At 42.1% G+C, this 18,246-nt stretch overlaps 1 protein-coding gene across 2 annotated transcripts in view; it reads left to right on the plus strand.

Annotated features, from left to right (window-relative positions):
- The window catches only part of afap1l2 (actin filament associated protein 1-like 2), a 41,894-nt gene extending 24,878 nt beyond the window's left edge, over nucleotides 1-17,016 (plus strand). For both annotated transcript variants that reach the window (XM_073490036.1, XM_073490038.1), the window contains exons 5-19: nucleotides 3,603-3,714; nucleotides 6,059-6,273; nucleotides 9,666-9,845; nucleotides 9,962-10,048; nucleotides 10,159-10,243; nucleotides 10,337-10,441; nucleotides 11,112-11,323; nucleotides 13,070-13,215; nucleotides 13,311-13,422; nucleotides 14,330-14,584; nucleotides 14,675-14,972; nucleotides 15,297-15,470; nucleotides 15,553-15,740; nucleotides 15,831-16,049; nucleotides 16,486-17,016. In XM_073490036.1, the coding sequence (XP_073346137.1) occupies nucleotides 3,603-3,714; nucleotides 6,059-6,273; nucleotides 9,666-9,845; nucleotides 9,962-10,048; nucleotides 10,159-10,243; nucleotides 10,337-10,441; nucleotides 11,112-11,323; nucleotides 13,070-13,215; nucleotides 13,311-13,422; nucleotides 14,330-14,584; nucleotides 14,675-14,972; nucleotides 15,297-15,470; nucleotides 15,553-15,740; nucleotides 15,831-16,049; nucleotides 16,486-16,512 (2,415 nt within the window). In that variant the 3' untranslated portion in view covers nucleotides 16,513-17,016. The remainder of the gene's footprint in view (nucleotides 1-3,602; nucleotides 3,715-6,058; nucleotides 6,274-9,665; nucleotides 9,846-9,961; nucleotides 10,049-10,158; nucleotides 10,244-10,336; nucleotides 10,442-11,111; nucleotides 11,324-13,069; nucleotides 13,216-13,310; nucleotides 13,423-14,329; nucleotides 14,585-14,674; nucleotides 14,973-15,296; nucleotides 15,471-15,552; nucleotides 15,741-15,830; nucleotides 16,050-16,485) is intronic.
- Nucleotides 17,017-18,246: the final 1,230 nt, after the last annotated feature.

Genomic DNA, 18,246 nt, shown 5'->3' on the forward strand with positions numbered 1-18,246 from the left:
TTATTGGATCCCTTGATCCAAAGGCTTGTTTATTTCCATTATTGTGAAACTGGCTTGATTCCACTCTGCTCCTCCGTGATTCATGGCATCGTCCATCTTGCTCTGTATCAGGACTTTAGACTGGGCCCTCGTCTGAAAAAGCCAATGAAGTGTAATGCTGTCCCCCGGACTTATTTAAAGTATTTATGGGGCTCCTTTGTTTTGTCGTGCTAAAAGGGTCTGTCTGTGTGCAACCCAGCATCCAAAGGCGGTAAGTTGTTTACGTTATGGCTGAATTGCTTGGATAAATAGGCCAGATTCACGTGGCGGCCATGAGGTCGTGGTCAGGGTGAAAAAGCTCTAATGCTGGGATAGTGTGATGTCGCTGTACTCCAAGTTAGAAGTCATGTAAACATAGGGGATCTGACAATTGTTATCTTTTCACCACTTTGCGATTGATCAGCAACTGGAAGGATGATGGATAGTGAAAAACTTGACAGATTTGGTGGCCCATTGACTTTAACGTTAGCAGTCGTTTGATTACATCTAGTGTGTTTTACTTCCAGGCATAAATTAAAGTGTCCAAGATGTCTGTTGATATTTTAGAGTTAATTTAATACTACCAAACAGTTATGTAAGCTACAAAGTGGTCGAGAGCTAACAGGTTATCAAATACGTTGTTCTACATCAAAATATGGCTGTGTCCCTCTGGATTTTCACTATCCGTTATCTTTCCAGTTGAGGATCATTCAGAAAGAGGTGAAATGTCAACAATTTGTCTTTAAAACCCGGAAAAAAAGCATAAAAATGTATGCTTAGCCCAGGTAGTAGCTACTTTAAAGGCACAGGGTGTAATTTCTGCCACTAGGGGGCTCTCAATCAAAGCAAAGGAAAAGACGTGAGTGGAAGTTGAGTTCACGGGTTCATGGTAGTTGTTGTTGTATTCTCGGCAATGCTGATGACAATCTATTTGACGTGACTCATGAGCATATGCTCATGGATGAGGTAATGTGTTAGAGTTTCATTCACGTTATGTTAAGTCACTTTTGCCGACTTCCCTCCTCACTTTCTGACTCTCTCCTGTAAGTTGTAGCAACAGGCGCCCAAATGAAACGCAAAAAACATAAGCATTTTCTCTGGTTCTTAACATGGTTGAAAACGTTGAGATAGTGCGAGTACATGACTCAACAAAATATAGAATAAAGTTGTTTTTGATGCAAGAATTGCTACATATTATATATTTAAGTGCTGTAAAGGAAATGATAAGTCAAAGTCAAGTGTAGCCTCTCAGTTTACATTTAGTCACATTCCTTTTTTTCAAAGTACTTTCACATGTTTGCATCATTTTGGAGAGAGAAATGTGACTCATAAAACATCCTGACATTTGTATTTGCTGATACTTGCATTACGGAAAATCCTCAACAGCTCCAAAATGTGAAACTGATGTAAGACTCCTACAAACCGCAGTGATAACATCTCTGTCTGTCCCACACACTTCTTCTCCGTGGATCCTTGTCCTCCACTTTCTGGCTAATCACACAGACAAGTCATCGTCGCTGTGAGTATGTGCTGGTGCGTCGAACATGACGCCAGTTATTTTGACAGACTTCGGCATCTGCTATGCGTTACTGGAAACGTGTCAGCTCACTGATGCGATATGGTGGGAAAAAGGGCTCGCAAACAGGGGATTCCCCTGTTTTCTGGGATCTTCGACAGCCCACATCAGAAATGATCAGTTTTATACAAACAGACAAATGTGATTTGTTTTTCAGTATTTTGTTGTTCTCTAAGACTTAACTGAAGCACGACTATCTGAAGACCCACCACAGGCTGGTAACCGCCACATTTTACTGCCTCTTTCCTCTTTAATTTTGCTCATTTTCCTTTTATAGAGATTAACCATTGCTACACACCAAACATGATTAAACTCCCAAAGTCAATTTCCCCGGTTATTGCATGGAGGGAATAGCTTCTTCTCTATCAAACACCAAAGAGAAACTGAGCAGTTCTGATCAGCTGCTCCCCGCCCTCAATTAACCGAACTCTGATCTGACAAGATGTTCAACTTTGTGAACGCGCGCACTTTTTCCGCGGAGCCATCCTCCCTCAGGCGCTGCTCGCAATGATATATGCGGCTCCTTTGCTCAAGGGCTATATTTCATATTTCTGTGATCTTGCAGAGAATGTGACAGCCTTGGGGGAATCTCAAGGAAAATGAAGGAAAACAGCGTGTTCGGATCAGTGGTGGGAGGAAACGTCAGACATAGTTAAGAAATCGCTTTATGTCCCCTAACTCGTAGGGTTTCATAGAGTTCACTTGAGAAAACTTTTTAAAGCTATATTCAGCACCATCAGACTGTTGCGATATGAATATACGAGCTGTGCCCTCAGGTGTCTCAGCCTGTATGTTTTCCCCTCCTTCTTTATCCCTAGAAGGATATCACCTATCTCTGTGCTTCATTTTTCTCTCTCTACCACTGGAAAGAATGCAGAGATCGCTGTCTTCTTCTAGTATGTACTATGACAAAAACATGCATATCTGCCATCTCCTGCCTGCCACCATAGATGTGAGATAGCTTGAGACTTGTGATCACAGGTCGAGGAGATAAAGAATGCATTTCCGTTACGAAAGTCATTCTGGTCAGCACAGACGGTGAGCTTTAAACGCCAGAAATATCAACATCTGATGATGGGATTCCCACAGAGAGGAAGGTGTACGTGGGTGTGATGAATAGACGTTTATCATCCTGTACTTGGTAACAGAAAAGCTGTTGTCAGCCATTTCACAATTCCAGAGAACTGTGTTTGTCTGACAAGGTGTGACTGTATCCCTGAAACATTTTAATACTTTATCTGACACAGTTTTCTCACAAATTTCTGCAGAATTTTCAACAATGACCACGTGTGTGGATGTGTGACACCTTAAAAGATATGAGTCATAAACCTTGTTGCCATTTTACAGATGTTGAAAGGTATCCTTCAGTTTAATGGTCTCCTTGGTGAGGTTTAAGGCTTCATAATGCTAAGTTAAAGCGAAAAAAACGTGTAGAAAATGACATATAGTAGTGGAGTATAGCTTCAGCTGTACGTGGCTTCACCCTAAACACTCCTGTGATGACAGTTGAATGTGGTGCCCATTAACTGACTTTAGCTCATTGCAAAAGTAATAGAGATGTTCTGAATGAATGAGTCTTATTCAAGCAGCCATGCAGCAGAGAGTCTGGTAGTTTCCAGCAGTATTGGAAGGGGTAGACAGACGGTCGGTACCACACAGGAGATGAGAAGAAAGACAGAAGTGAAGCCAGACTGCTGATTGATTTCAGGAAAGCCACAGGGCCCACACACCGAACAGACACACACACACACAAACATACATGCTCTCCCTCTCTTTTCCATGCTCATACACATACACGCTTCCCCGAAGGCAGGCGTGTAACTCTCTCGGGTCAGACGAGGATTGGTTACATGAGGAATTCCCTACTTAGTCCCGACGACACAGCTGGATTAGACACATGTCCAACCTGGGGGGAGGTTTACATGTCGATACTGTGTGTGTGAGTGTGGATTGATAAATTCCCTAACCCCTCTCTCTCTTTTTCCTCCATCCTTCTCCCGTTTGTCAGGGCGTGGCTGGTCGGGAGCCGTTCCCCTTACCTGTAGTCCCCGCTCCAGCCTGCATAGACACCTCGGAGAGTTACTACGAGGAGGCTCAGCCCTATGGGGAAGCTTTCAATGGTAAGAACTGGCAGCTCAGAAGCTGGACGAGCTCCGAGTGGCCCAGCATACATAAATCTGATATATGACAAAACATGTAAGCTTTATAGAGAATATATAGTGGGTCAGATGTGACCTTTATTGTTGTTGATGCTTGGTATGATTCTGCACACTTACAGCTCCCTTTTTATTCTGTTTTTGCAGTTTCAAAAGTCAAAATTCAGAGAAGTAAGAGTTAGAATTAGTCATTACCAAAAGCTTCAAAAAAAAAAAAAAAAGCTTGAAATAAGCTGTTGAAAATGTCTGGCTCATGTTCATTTCCTGGAATTTGTAATTAAATAGCCCTGGCTCAGACTATTCACAGCAAACCAGCTGAAGGATTGCTTGATTCAGCACTTGATACGCTGCAGTTGTGTTGCGAAAGAGGCATTCCTGTGAAGAGGAGTTCCTCATGTTTGACGAACGTCATTTCAGGCTGTGTCATGGAAAAGCTGGTGGTTCACCAGGTAAACCGTGGAATCCTTTCCTTCAGCGGTGGAAAGAAGTACTAAGATCTTGTAGTTAAGAAGCAATACCACAGTGTAGAAGTCAAGCATTAAACTTTTACTCACTTAAATAAGAAAACAAGACCATCAGCGAGAAGATTGGATGTTTCTGCACATTAATTATGGTTGGTCCTAATGCCTAACACACACCTAACATGAAAATATACTTCAATTAAGTACTTATTGTGCAGAATGGCCCATTTAAGAATATTATATTATTGGATTATAATCACAATCACATGTTTATCACTTTAATGTTGAAGCTGGTAAAGGTGGTTTAAGTACTTTGTATTTTTTATCTGCTAGGTAGCGAATTTCCCCTCAGGGATTAATACAGTTTATTTTATTATAATATTACATCATAATTAATTTGTTGATTATATTTCATATTATTGTTTTGGGGTAGAAGTTTAAATTAGCCAAAAAAGAAAGTTTGCAAGTAAAGGAAGTACAAATACCTAAAAACAGCACTTAAGTAAATGTAAAGGTCTTTCCACCGCTGCTTTTCTTGAAAATAAAAGTGGTATCTCGCTGTTCATATACGTGTTAACAGTAAGTTCCAACCAAAACCAAAGAGTGGTGTGCGTGACAAACATATCAGCATAATCAACAGCTCTGCTGTGTCTGTTCTTTAGAAAACCCAAACCTTTAAGCTGTTAACCATAATAGAAACAGGCTGACATTAAAGTGACGTACTCTTTACAGGAAAAATATCAGGTTTTCTGAGAAAGCGGTTTCTTGCACCGCAAGACATACACCATATGTCTGGCTGTGGTAAATTTAAATAAATTTATCATTATAGCACAGCCACTGAGAATATAGATGCGTGTCAGAGGATGCATGTTATTGTTTACACAACCTCACCTGATCATCTCTGACGTAAGCAAGAAACATACCTTTAGTTATTGGCGAGTAATGACACATTATGATGAGGATACATTTTCATGCATCCTCATGCGTAGTTTTGCGTAAAAGCCAGAAGACTTGTCATGGATTTTGGAAAAGTGGACTAATTAAACGACTTAATTTGGTGTCCTGTTGCTGAGAATGTTACGTGTGTAGGTTGAATGCTAAAAACATTTACAAAAAAAATAAGCAATGACCCTTTATTGTTGTCATGTGCTGCAATTCGTAAAGATTTTTATACATTTATCTTTTCTATACATATAAAAATAGATATTTTCCCTCCTGACTTTCTTGCGATCTTCCAAACTTCTTCTTCTTCTTCTTCTTCACGTTCTTCTTCTTCTTCTTCTTCTTCTTCTTCTTCTTCTTCTCCACGTTTTGGCCTCCTCTCAGGGCCCTGGATGCGAGTGCACAGCTCTGACAGTGTGGTGTATGCTGTTATCAACAGGGGTAGCTACCTCTCTATCACTGGTTGTGTGTGTTTATGCACGGCATGTCTTGGTCCTGCACTTGTTTGAGGCATGAGCCAGAATGTGCACGGCCCGATCGGCATGTCCTCCAGTCCTCGTTGTCCAGCATGACCATATCCTTGCATGCAGACAGACAACTAAATTTCAAGTCCCATCTTATCAACTTCCTGTTTTCCTTTGCATCATATCTCGGTATCTTTTGTCTGTCACCATCGTCATCAATCCTTTAACGGCTTATTTGCAGCCTGACTGTTGCAAGAAGATTCCCTCCCACTCAAGAAGGTCATCAATATCAAGAAATCATTGACATCATCGGCCCCTCAAACTCATTTAACAGTGTAACGTGTATCGCTGCTACTCATGCCATTTAATCCCCCCCTTGTGACCTTTAGATGTTTCAGTTTCTCCAGTGACAGCATCGAGTTTCTGATTTTTGTTTCTCAGATGACGGGGAAGCGGTAAGCAGTTCATACGAGTCCTACGATGAGGAGGAGGTGGTGACCAGAGGAAAGTCGCCGTCAGCGCAGCACCAGTGGCCGTCAGCCGAGGCGTCCATCGAGCTGATGAAGGACGCCCGCATCTGTGCCTTCCTGTGGAGGAAGAAGTGGCTGGGCCAGTGGGCCAAACAGCTGTGTGTCATCAAAGACCATCGCCTGCTGGTGGGTACAAGACTGTGTGAAAATCTGAATCAAAGTGTGGTGTGCAACAGTCACGGTCACAAGCACAGAGGGTGTTATGAACAGAAGGATTTGTTTGTATTGTGTTTGTAATTATAGCAGTTTTATGTAACTCAACATGGAAAAATGTTAAAATAAACAAATCCTCAAAATACATTTCATAGCCCATGTCCAGCTGGCACAAGTTGTCCTCGTTTTGCCACTTATTTTTAGAGTGGAAAATATAAATCCATTAAATCAACCTGTAAATAAATGTAGTAGTAGGATGGTCTATTATGGTTTTCTACTCATGTGGGCTGAGAAAGAAGGTCGCCCATGCCATGGAGGCAAAATGCACAATCCTCGAACTGTGACTGGGAAACTTAGAAGACTATTTAAACATTTAAGAAACTCTCATAGCTGTTCAGTAAGGCTAGCTTTAACCTACACTTTATATTTACAGTGAGGAAAGTGACTACATGTATGAAAAGGGCAGCAAATCTCTGATAAACATACTGTAGGCTAAGCTAGCTGCCCAGCACAGAATGGCAGACAATGTAAGCGACCTGCTGGTGAAGAAAGTGGACCAGCCAGCAGCCGGGTTTACAGTGTGTGGCGCTGCCCCCAAGTGGCCAAAAATTCAGTTAACGCACACTGAAGTACAGAGCTAGAGCGCTAAGGCGAATAGCATTCAGCGTAAACACGAGAAGCAGAGTAAAACAGCTAGCCTGGCTCTCTCCAGTGTTCAAAAATACACTTTTTTTGGCATTTATATAAATACTACAACGTAAAAATGATTTGTGGTTTCGGGGGGAGTTACTTCCTGCAACTTTTTTATTAGCAACAACATTAGCCGGGCATTATTAGCCAATGTCTCGGAGTACCAGGCAGCAAATGCACTGGACAGATAAATAAACTAGGGTTCATCAAGAAATTGCTACAGCACACCATATACACAAAAATAGTTTGTATATTACTGTTTTTTTTTTTTTTTAAGACCTAATCGTTATGCTAGCTTGGCCAATGACCTCCTGACGCTAGCTCCATAAATAACACGCGTAGGCCACATCGTTTGGCTCCCAGAAATAAAGCGAATACGCCTGTTTACCATAATGTTCAACTGTTCTCTTAATGTAATCAAACATGTCAAATATCTGTTGTTAAAATTATTTTCTGGTCCGACGACACGGCTTTCAAAGGTACCAGTACAACCTGTTTTAACTGTATTATTTCTGTTTGCGTATGACTTGCTTGGTTCACTTCCTCATCATCAAAAGCCTTTTAATAATAGTTGCTGTTGGCCCACTGGCCTAAGGTGTGGTCCTTGTAACCATATTAATCACGGCTCGTGTTATATCAGGATGTGTAAATGTTTATACACCGTGTTACAAAAAACATGGAATAATCCACAAGAAATCAAAACTGTCCCAGTACAGAACATGACGGCCTGAACAGCATGGATTTGGGAATGAATACAAAAGACTGCTTTGCTTCATTAGGGCCCGAGCAGGGAACCTGCGAGGTCCCTATTGTAATTGCAATGATTATTATTATTATTATTATTATTATTTTATTCCTTCGTCCAAAATGATGGCATTTTTCACTGCCTGAATGTGAATGAAAAGTCGATTTTATTTGGCAAAGTCAGTGGGCTTGGCGAAAAATTTTATAATCTGTTGTTGTTGTGAACGTGCACCACTAGGTGGCGCTATTATCAATGTAAGTACGTTTTGGCTAATAACTCCCACATACTTTGTCGCACCTTCAAAAACCTTATATCCACGCGTTCAGTGAATTGTGCTGAATCTCCTGATATAGGCCACGCCCATTTCTGCTTTGCGTTTTTTTCAGTAGCTCGCGAAATGTCGCAAACCTACTTTTTCGAACTCCTCCCAGGCAATGTCACCAATTTGCACCAAACTTTACACACAGCATCTGTGGACCCTCCTGACAAAAAGTTATTAAAAGAATTGTGATATTCCAAGAAATACTCAAGTTATTAAATAACAAGTTCCTGCAGATTTCTTTCCAAACAGGAAGTGTTGCATATCTTCACATTGGTTTGTCCAAATGACGTGAAACTCAGGATACTACTTGCTCATGAGGCCCAAAGGCTCTGTGCGAAATTTTGGGTGATGACAAGTAGGTGGCGCTATTTAAATTGAAGAATTTTATATCTCGACATCGGTTGGTCGGATGAACACAAAACTTGTTACACTCATTGCCACTGCCCTCCTGATGACAGCTGACAAAGGGGTTAGTGATCTGACACTAGGTGGCGCTCTGGTGGCAGTTTCATTTTATATTTGGCACTGTGCCCACACCATAACACTTATGGATATGAAATTCATAGGGGTGGTATAGACTGGCCCCTGTAACTCACACACCAAAAATGACCAGCAGGTGGCGCTATCATCAACACAAACCATTTTTGCCTAATAACTCCCACATACTTTGTCGCACATTCAAAAACCTTATATCCACACGTTCAGTGAATCTTGCTGAATCTCCTGATATAGGCCACGCCCATTTGCGCCTAGCGTTTTTTTTCGCTAGCTCGCGAAATGTCACAAACCTACTTTTTCGAACTCCTCCCAGGCAATTTCACCGATTTTCACCAAACTTTGCACACAGCATCAGTGGACCCTTCTGACAAAAAGTTATTAAAAGAATTTTGATACGCCAAAGAATACTCAAGTTATTAAATAACAACTTCCTGTGGATTCGGGTCAAAACAGGAAGTGTTGCATATCTCCACATTGGTGTGTCCAAATGACATGAAACTGAGGACACTACTTCCCCATGAGCCCCTAAGGCTCTGTGTAAAATCTTGGCCCATGATCACTAGGTGGCGCTATTTAAATTGAAGTATTTTATATCTCGACGTCAGTTGGTCGACTTAACACGAAACTTGGTACACTCATTGCCAATGGCCTCCTGAGGACAGCTGACGAAGGTGTTACCGATCTGACACTAGGTGGCGCTCTGGTGGCAGTTTCATTTTATAATTGGCACTGTGCCCACACCATAACACTTATGGATATGAAACTGATTGGGGTGGTATAGACTGCCATCTGTAACTCACACACCAAAAATCACCAGCAGGTGGCGCTATTATCAACACATAACCGCTTTTTGGCTATCAGTTAAGACATGCGCGCACAATAACGGGGCAATGGGTCCGGGTAAGGAGCACGCCCCGCCAGCAGCACGGCCCGACCCGCGTGGCCTGCGAGGGCCCGTTCATCGCTGCTTGCAGCTTTAATTTATTACTGATATTTATTAAACAGCAAATAATTCACTGCAAAGACACCACACGCTACCACAAACTGGTGCCTACAGTCGTCCCTCGTACTGTAAAATTGCAAAGTTAACATTATCTCTGTCTCTCTCAGTGCTATAAGAGCTCCAAGGAGCAGACACCTCTGCTGGATGTGAGTCTGCTGGGCTGCAGCGTTGTCTACAAGGAGAAGCAGCTGAAGAGGAAAGAGCACAAACTGAAGATCGTACCTGTGGGAGGAGAGGCCATCGTGCTGGCTCTGCAGAGCAAGGAGCAGACAGAGCAGTGGCTGAGGGTAAGCCATTCCAATAAATGCTAGTGGAGCAGGTTTATTACTCAACTTAGCTGAAGTTTCAGAAGAATTGTGCAGTTTTGATGATGTCATTAATCAACCTGCTCTTCGTTCATTAGGTGATTCAGGAGATCAGTCCCAAACCAGCCGAAAACTGTGACTCCCAGCACTCTGCGTCCGACTCGCCGAGGCTCATTTGTACAAAGGTGGACTTGCTTTGAACGTTCATGCTTTAGAGTACCTGTCGTTCTATAAGCAGACAACTTTGCAACCGGAATTTTTCAGGAATGACTCAAATGTTGCTGTTTACTTCCAGGGAGAGCTGAGCGAGAGACACTCGGTGGCGTCAGAGAGCGGCAGCAGCACCGACAGCCACGCTGAGACTCCCGAAAACAAAGATGGTGAGTCATTACTCCAGTCCACAAATATGGGTTTAGGCGCATGCTGCTGCTGCGAGCATCATTAAAACTTTCTTCTCCTCCTTCTCTTCACAGTGAAGAAAAAATACGGCGCAGGTTTGAAGTTCAGCAACCTCATGAACATCGGCAAGAAGAAAACGTCCTTGTTAGAGAGCCCAGAGAAATGTGTGGACACCTCAGGTGAGCAGAGATCTACTGAAGCGTGTACTAAATGTCACTCAGGTGCACTTCTTTAGTATTGCTTTACCACCTGAAATAAGTCGTTTATTGATGGGTTTTTCAAGAATTTATCCACATCACGCCACTTCCACCAGAAAAAATATCCTTCAAACAAGAATCTCGTTAGCAAAATGCTGAAATGGACACAGTCAGACTCCAGGAAATACTTTCAAGAAGGTTCAGCCTGTTGTCATCTGAGTTTCCACTGCGGTCTGAAGACTTGTGAAGGTGTTTTCACACATTTCATTTTTGTGCGTGCCTATGCAAACAACAATGATCATGGATCCATCCGTCATATACTTTCTTCTCTAACTCCACGCTGATGTGTCGAAGTGCAAAGAAAAAAAAAAAAAATGGTTTGCAGCCGCAGATTTTATAAAAAGATGGCCTCAAGCAGGGACTTTTTGGGGGGTAAAATAAAGTCTCCAGAACTTAATTTACACCCTGGTCCTCCAGAGTTCCTCCAATAGTCCCTGGGGAAAGTTCCTGCAGTGGAAACACGGCTAGAGGTGACCACTGGTGAGGTCTACTGGCCTTGGAACTTGTTTTTGCTCGCACAAAACAACACAGTATGAGATGCTAAGAGAAACAGGTACCTCATGGTTACATTACCTTTCCTTTCCTCTGCCAGGCTACCTCAACGTGTTGGTGAACAGCCAATGGCGGACCTGCTGGTGTCTAATCAAGAACGGGCAGCTGTGGTTTTACCAGGACAAGGGCAAGAACAAAGTGAGCCAGCCAGCTGTGACGCTGGAGGGCTGCAGCGTTCTGCCCGACCCCAGCCCCGAGCACCTGTACTCCTTTAAGATCGACATGGACGGCACACAGCTGGCGACCTTAGAGGTAGACGACCACTGTCTCTGCAAATGTTTTGGATTTAGGTTATTAGTCACTTTCATCGTGCTATGACTGTAAAAGCTGGATACAATTACAGTTGTTTGGTAAAACAAATATTTCTCCAGCTGCCGCTGAATGAATGGTATAACACTCTCTAACCAGAGTGAAGGGTGTCAGCTGTTGAAGGGACCGATCTGGTGGGTTACAAGCATGACGAAGCTGTTGAGGCCACGATATCTGCTGTGGTTTGCCTCACATGACAGCTTACTTCAGCATTGCTCTGTAAGAGAAAACACCAGAAGTCGAACATGTCTGGAACGGCAAAAACAAACATCAGCATTGCTCCAAAAGAGAAATGGTATACAGCCACTTATAGGAACCCTGAACACTAACATGACCTCATGGAAATCACTTTCTGCTGACATCAAACTGAGCATGTGTAATATACGTGTGCACCAAAGGGTGGTCTGCATGTTTGTGTTCATGTGTGTGTGTGTGTGTGTGTAGGGTGTGGGTGTACTGGGATTTCAGGGACCGATGCTACGCCCTTTTTCATTAGCCTCTCAGTACCACCCTGCTACAGTGGATATTTGGTCATAGGCAATGGAATTTGATGTTTAGTCTTGAGGGCTCAGTCTGACACATTTATGGCTTGTTTTTTTTCTTGTTATGAGTTTCTCTGATTTCACGAAGCAGGTCCACCGAAAACAGACGACCTATTTTAATTCTGAGTAATATGTGTCAACCCGGCGTGTGTTGGTAACAGTTCATACAATTCCACCAATTCTTAAGTTACCACTTAGGTTTATATTCAGTATATTATTGGTTATATTCTTAGTAGTTTTGATGAGGACATTTTAAGAGAAGAGAAAAATATATCGACGGCTTGTTTATATGCAAAAATATGAAATACCTATTTCTGAGTTTGTAATATTACCTCGCAAATATTGTAAATATTGACAGTTTTATTTGTTTTCAAAACTACATAATGCACCTTTAAAGTGGAAACAAGACAACATTAAGCTTTCCCCACATTGTGTTTCCAAGTGGTAGCTTATTATTATTGGCAGATTGCTAACGCGAGCTTTTCCTGGCTTCCCTGCGGCTGCTGGTTTGTTTTCTGGCTACTAGGCTACCGCTAGCAGCCTAGCCACCGTCCAAAGCAAGAATCAACTGTAAGAACCCCAATTTGACCTCAACCTCAGAGCTTTGATGAATGCAGAGTAAAACAGTTGGCTGTTTTTCACAGTAACTCTGGTTGCCCCATCATTACCTGGGGATGAAAACGTATAGTTCCAGGGAAAAGAAATCCTACCCGAAACTTGTTGCGCAATAGCAGACGCCCATCTTTTGTTCTGTAAATCAAGCCTGTCTGGAAACAGGCCAGCCTGGATCTCAGACAAAGGAGCAAAGAGGAAGTGAGGCAATCTAATGCCAAAATACTGAGCAATCAGTATTTACTTGATAATTATAAGTCTGAAAAATAAAAGTTGTCTATTTCCACTTTAATTGTCCTTAATTCTTATCCCTACCAGCTGTTATGTCTTGCTGTTTCTCAGATCTCAGTTCTTAAGAGGTCATTCATATTGAAATGCTGCTGGGAATTAATGCCGTAGCAATCATTTTATTAATACAAAGTGACAGATGGTATGCGATATAAACCACAATTGGGTTTTAATCGCATGATGTCGCAAGTACATGGTATGTAATGAATGCACTTTGTTCCACTCCTTCCTCTCTCCTCTCTCTCAGGCTAAGACGTCTGCAGACATGGGCCACTGGCTGGGCCTCTTGCTCTCACAGACGGGGAACAAGACGGACCCCGAGGAGCTGACGTACGACTACGTCAACGCTGAGAGGATCACCAGCATCGTCACTGCTGCCAAGACTTCCTTCTAGTGAGATACAGTCAACTTCAACAGGCACTGGTCCCACTGCTGTGTGTAGGCACATGATTTAAACCAGGTTTCTGTGTGTGTTTGTGTCTCTCTAGCTTGATGCAGAGGAGGTATTCAGAGCCAAACACCTACATAGACACACCACCCACCATCTCTAACAACTCTGAAGAACTGTATGATGATGTGGCGTCCATAGCTGATCCAGAGGTACGTTCCGCTTTTGGTTTTTATAGAGAAATGTGTTTAATATTTTGCTTTTTAGAGCTTTTTTTGGTTAATAAATGCACAATAAAGTATGCATTAATCTTAATGAATCAATTAAAAAAGCTCTGTAAAGGTTTTGCAATGAAACAATAACTAAGTTGTAAGTTGGCAATAAATGTGCGTGTAATTCTGTCATAAAGAATTAAAAGGAACTCATTAGGCTGTTAATGTTCTGAGGTAGTCTATAAACTGTTAACATGTTTATTATAAGTGCTTATAAATGTCTTATAAACTAATAATAAATGTGTTATGCTATTATTAACACTTTCCTGTTTTGACATTATGTAGAAGACGTCTTTGTATCTTGTTGCAGGGATATCTACTCAAGTTAGCATGCTAATCAGCTAGCTCTGGGCATGAATACCTCTTTTTCCAAGGCAGCGGTCCAAAGGACCTGTGCTAACTGTTAGCTGAACTGCTAACAGTAGCCACAGTCATAAACAGAATACAGTTAGCGGCAGCTAGCCACTCTGGTGATATGCTGACCCTGCAGGATGGGAGTGTGAGTTCAACAGGGGGCCAGTTCTTACATATTGCACCTTTTAATGTTAACAAGCATCTCATTTAACAAGCAACGCAATATCAGATGTAACAAAGTGATGATTATCACAGCGAATGCAAAACATGTTTAGTGGGATTTTTTTTAGATCAAGTCAGATATGTTCACAGCACACAGGGGTCAGAAAAAGTGATTTTTGATTTTTTGATTGTTTCAGTCAAACTCCACCATCTGGCATCCATTTTGAACTGTGTCGAAACATGTATCATTTTCAATTTCAGTTTCATTTTTACACATACTTTCATCTGGCCACTTTCCAGTTTCATAACTTCCTCCTTCGGTGTTATACAGGATGCTGAAGAGAGCGGCCTGCCGGACAGCGAGGACAACAACCTGCAGGAACAGAATGAGACGTGCACGCAAGGCACCAAGGACTCAGCGGCAACAGAGGAGGACGCTGACAACAGGATTTACTTGGACCTCATCCCTGTACGCTCCTTCCTCCACACGTCCTCTGGGGTTAAAAGCACCACTGCCAAAGATACTTCTAGACATTCCCCGGTCCCAGCAGAGGAGCAGAAGGACACCTCATCTCAAGTGAAAGAGGTACATAATCATGACTTATTTATGTTTCCTGGATTACATTTATACGCAGTAATTTGTGCTTTAATTCCCTGTTTAACGCACTGATTCCAGGTCACTTCTACTAACCGCACTGAGCCGGACTCAACACCTGTGACAAATGGAACGAGTTCGACCTCCGGGACCAGCAAACCAGAACAAGAGTGCCCCGCGACTCCCACTCCACCGCAGCCACAAACTCAACTGGTCAAGACCTCAGCCCAAAGCCAGGAGACCCCCAAGAGGACCAGTCTGGGAATCCCACAGGCCTTCAACTCCCCGGGGGTCCAGATCCATAAAGGCCCGACGGTGCAGGCTGCTGCTGGGCTCCCTCTCAGTCCTAAACCCGCACGGCCCAAGGCACATACCATAGGTGAGGACGAGAGAGCGCACACACCTTTTTTTTTTATATTTGGAAAGTATATTTTCAACTTGAAGCAGAAAATGGTCGTAGAAGTGAGTTTTAGTGAGTAAACACAGCTTTTACTGTTTCCCTCAACACTGCTTCAGTTCCTGTGTGATCTTACATCACCATGGCGCCCTCTAGTGAAAGGCTGCATCCACTACAGTCAAAGGCACAGCTGCACAGTGGAGTGCACATTTCTCTGTCTTTTGACTCTCTTTGAGCAAATGTCATGTTAATATCAGTTATTGTTTATGAGCTGAAATGTATACAATTTTGACAATGCATTCCCAGGGTCTCCCGGCGCGGTGGAAGGGAAACTGGGCAAGAACCGCACAGAGGCGGACATGCGGCGCTACATCGACGAGCGCGACCGCCTGGAGAAAGAGCGGGAGGAGGTGAGGAGCACTCTGGCCAACCTGAAGAAGGAGAGGAGGGAATGCAAAGAGGAGCTCAGCGCCTGCCAAGGTACATCACCTCACTTCCTGTGGTGTGTTACAGCACCTATACACACTGATGTGTGTGACTGACAGCTGTCTGTCGTCCTCAGATCCCAAGCAGCAGGCCTCTTTAGAGGCCCGTCTGAAGCAGAAGGAGGAGGCGTGTCGGGAGGCTGAGCGCCGCAGGGTGGAAGGGGAGCTGCGATTGGTAGAAGTGAAGGAGAGTCTGAAGAAGGTGGAGTCAGGGCCTTTCACACTGGGAACCACACTGGACAGCAGCCTCCAGGACACGCCCACGGTCAGTGCACTGGCTTTAACGTTCAACATCCATCTCTTTCCACACTTTCAGCCAGATTCTCTAACTACCTCTCCACTATTTTACCCTCAGCCTAAACCAGCCACCATCCCTGCTCCCCAGACATCATCATCATCAACAGTATCATCATCATCATCATCATCATCATCATCATCATCAGCAGCAGCAGTCCAACCCTCCAACAGCAACGTCAGCGCAGACCCGGCCTCCCCAGTCAACTCTGCATCCGCGCTAAAGAACAGACCTGCCTCCTTAATGGCCACCAAAGGCAAAGTCCTGCAGAAAGCCAAGGTGAGACGATAGATATTTGAGAAAGTATATCTCAGTACCGTTATGATCACATAAACTTCATACTGTCAGATACAGAAGCCAAGAACAGCCATAATTCTTGCAATCATTCTTTAAATGCTGTTATCTCAAGATCACAATTATCAATCCCAAGAAAAGGAGCTTTATCATCACGAGACGATGAGATAATCAACTTGTTATTATGAGAAAAAAAGTTATTTTCCTAACTTTAATGTTTATTGGGGATCAGAAGTGCCATGCGAACATGCATAGATAGCAGCTTGACAACACTAGCAACTGATTTAAGACATTTTCACAAAAGAACGAGATAAATTGACCTGTTATCGTGAGAAAACATTTTAAAAAATGTTTAAAAAAGGCTGTTCTTGGTTTCCATATCTCAAAATACCAAAATGTCATCCTTCTTTTGTATCGACAGGAGTGGGAGAAGAAATCCACCACTTAGAAGGAAACCTAGACAAACTCCTTTGACCTCTCAATTCCACCCAGACCAGACACTTCCATCAACATCCTCCCTTACTCCCTCCGGATCCCTCATCCTCATCGCCTCCTTGCCAAGACTATAAAGAGCCAATCAGAGAGATGCACAAGCCGTCTTCTCAAATACCACTGGATGATCTTCAATGACTTTTCAAGTTGTATTTGCTCCATTTGCTAAAGCGAGGACATTGATGTAGTAGCATTTTGGCCAGTCCAACAAGTTGTTCCTGATAAAGATGCACAAATGGGTGACTTTGAAAACAGCCAAACGTTTAAAAAAAACCACTGAAGTTTGAGACAAGAGACGACCCTCTACGAAATTGGCCATTTTGTACACTCTAGATTGTAGCTTGGTTCGTATATGCTGGTAGCCAAGATGTAAATATATTTACACCATTATTCAGCCGTTTGGCTTGTATTGCTAGCTAAAAATGCACTTTTTATTCAAATAAAAATGTACTGACAACAACACTGGCTTGAAGTTTGTTTATGAAGATGTTTTTTACCTTTTTCCTTTAAAGGGGCACTCTGTAGAATTGGAGACAATATTCAAACTCAGTGCTACGATATGTTTATTTTTTCCATAACTGAATAAACAAGCTGTTCTCAGAGGAAAATAAGGTCCCCACAACACTGTTTGATGCTAGAAAGGTGGCAGGGTCCGCCACATATAAACAAAGTAAAACAGTATGAAAGTGTGTTGTCCTTTAAGATCAGTTTGTTTATTCGATTTGTTCAGTCATGAAGACAAAGAGAGTTTGTTTATGTAGTTTGTTTAAGCATAAAAAAAAATTCAGTCAATGATTAACATTTCTTCCCCAAAACTACATAATGCACCTTTAATGTTACATCTGTCAGTCCAGCTGGTCTGTCGCTAATAGAATCAAGGTTCACTGTACAAACAAGGCACTGGAAGCCAGCTACATTAAAATTTAACAGGGTAATTAGAGTCAGCTGAGTCGCTTCTCACTAATGAAGTCATAAAGCATTCATGAAGGCGACTCATTTGATTATAGGATATTCATCTGGCGAATGTTTTCAAAGGTTTAAAAAGTAATGTAAATGGCTTGCCATTGCAAATAAAGAACTTCAGAGCTTGGCAACTTACTCAAACATAGATGCTCTATGCTAATCATGAATTTTGGAATTTGTCCCATTATTATTTTCTCTTTTCCCCAATATTGATGAAAGTAAAAGAAAAAAACAGCCTTTTTTCTGTTTTTATACAACACTAATGTAACTAGTAATGAAATACATATATACATATATTTATTACATAATTTTGTTCATTATTGAGAACAAACAATCACCTTTCTAACATCTAAAAAACCTTTGGCATCATTTTATATTAACCATCATGTTAAATTTATAGTTAAAGGTGCAATATGTAGAGAAGAACTGGCCACTAGGGGGCAGCGTATCACCAGAGTAACAACTGCTGCCGACTGTAGCCACTGTTAGCATAAAGCCAAAACTGTTATTTATTCACATTCTGTTGATAATTGTAGTTAATGATAATTAATTTTAGGGTGTTTTAAACTAAAATTCTTACATATTGCACCTTTAATTAAACTTTAGTTAATTGTTATTTCACTGGTAACAAAAAATAGTTTATAGATTAATTACACAGTATATCAATTAGAAACATCAGTTACAACTTTCCAATAAACAAATGCTTAATAAATGTTTTAAAAAGCAT

Source organism: Pagrus major, chromosome 20, assembly GCF_040436345.1.
Source record: "Pagrus major chromosome 20, Pma_NU_1.0".
NCBI classification, from domain to species: domain Eukaryota; kingdom Metazoa; phylum Chordata; class Actinopteri; order Spariformes; family Sparidae; genus Pagrus; species Pagrus major.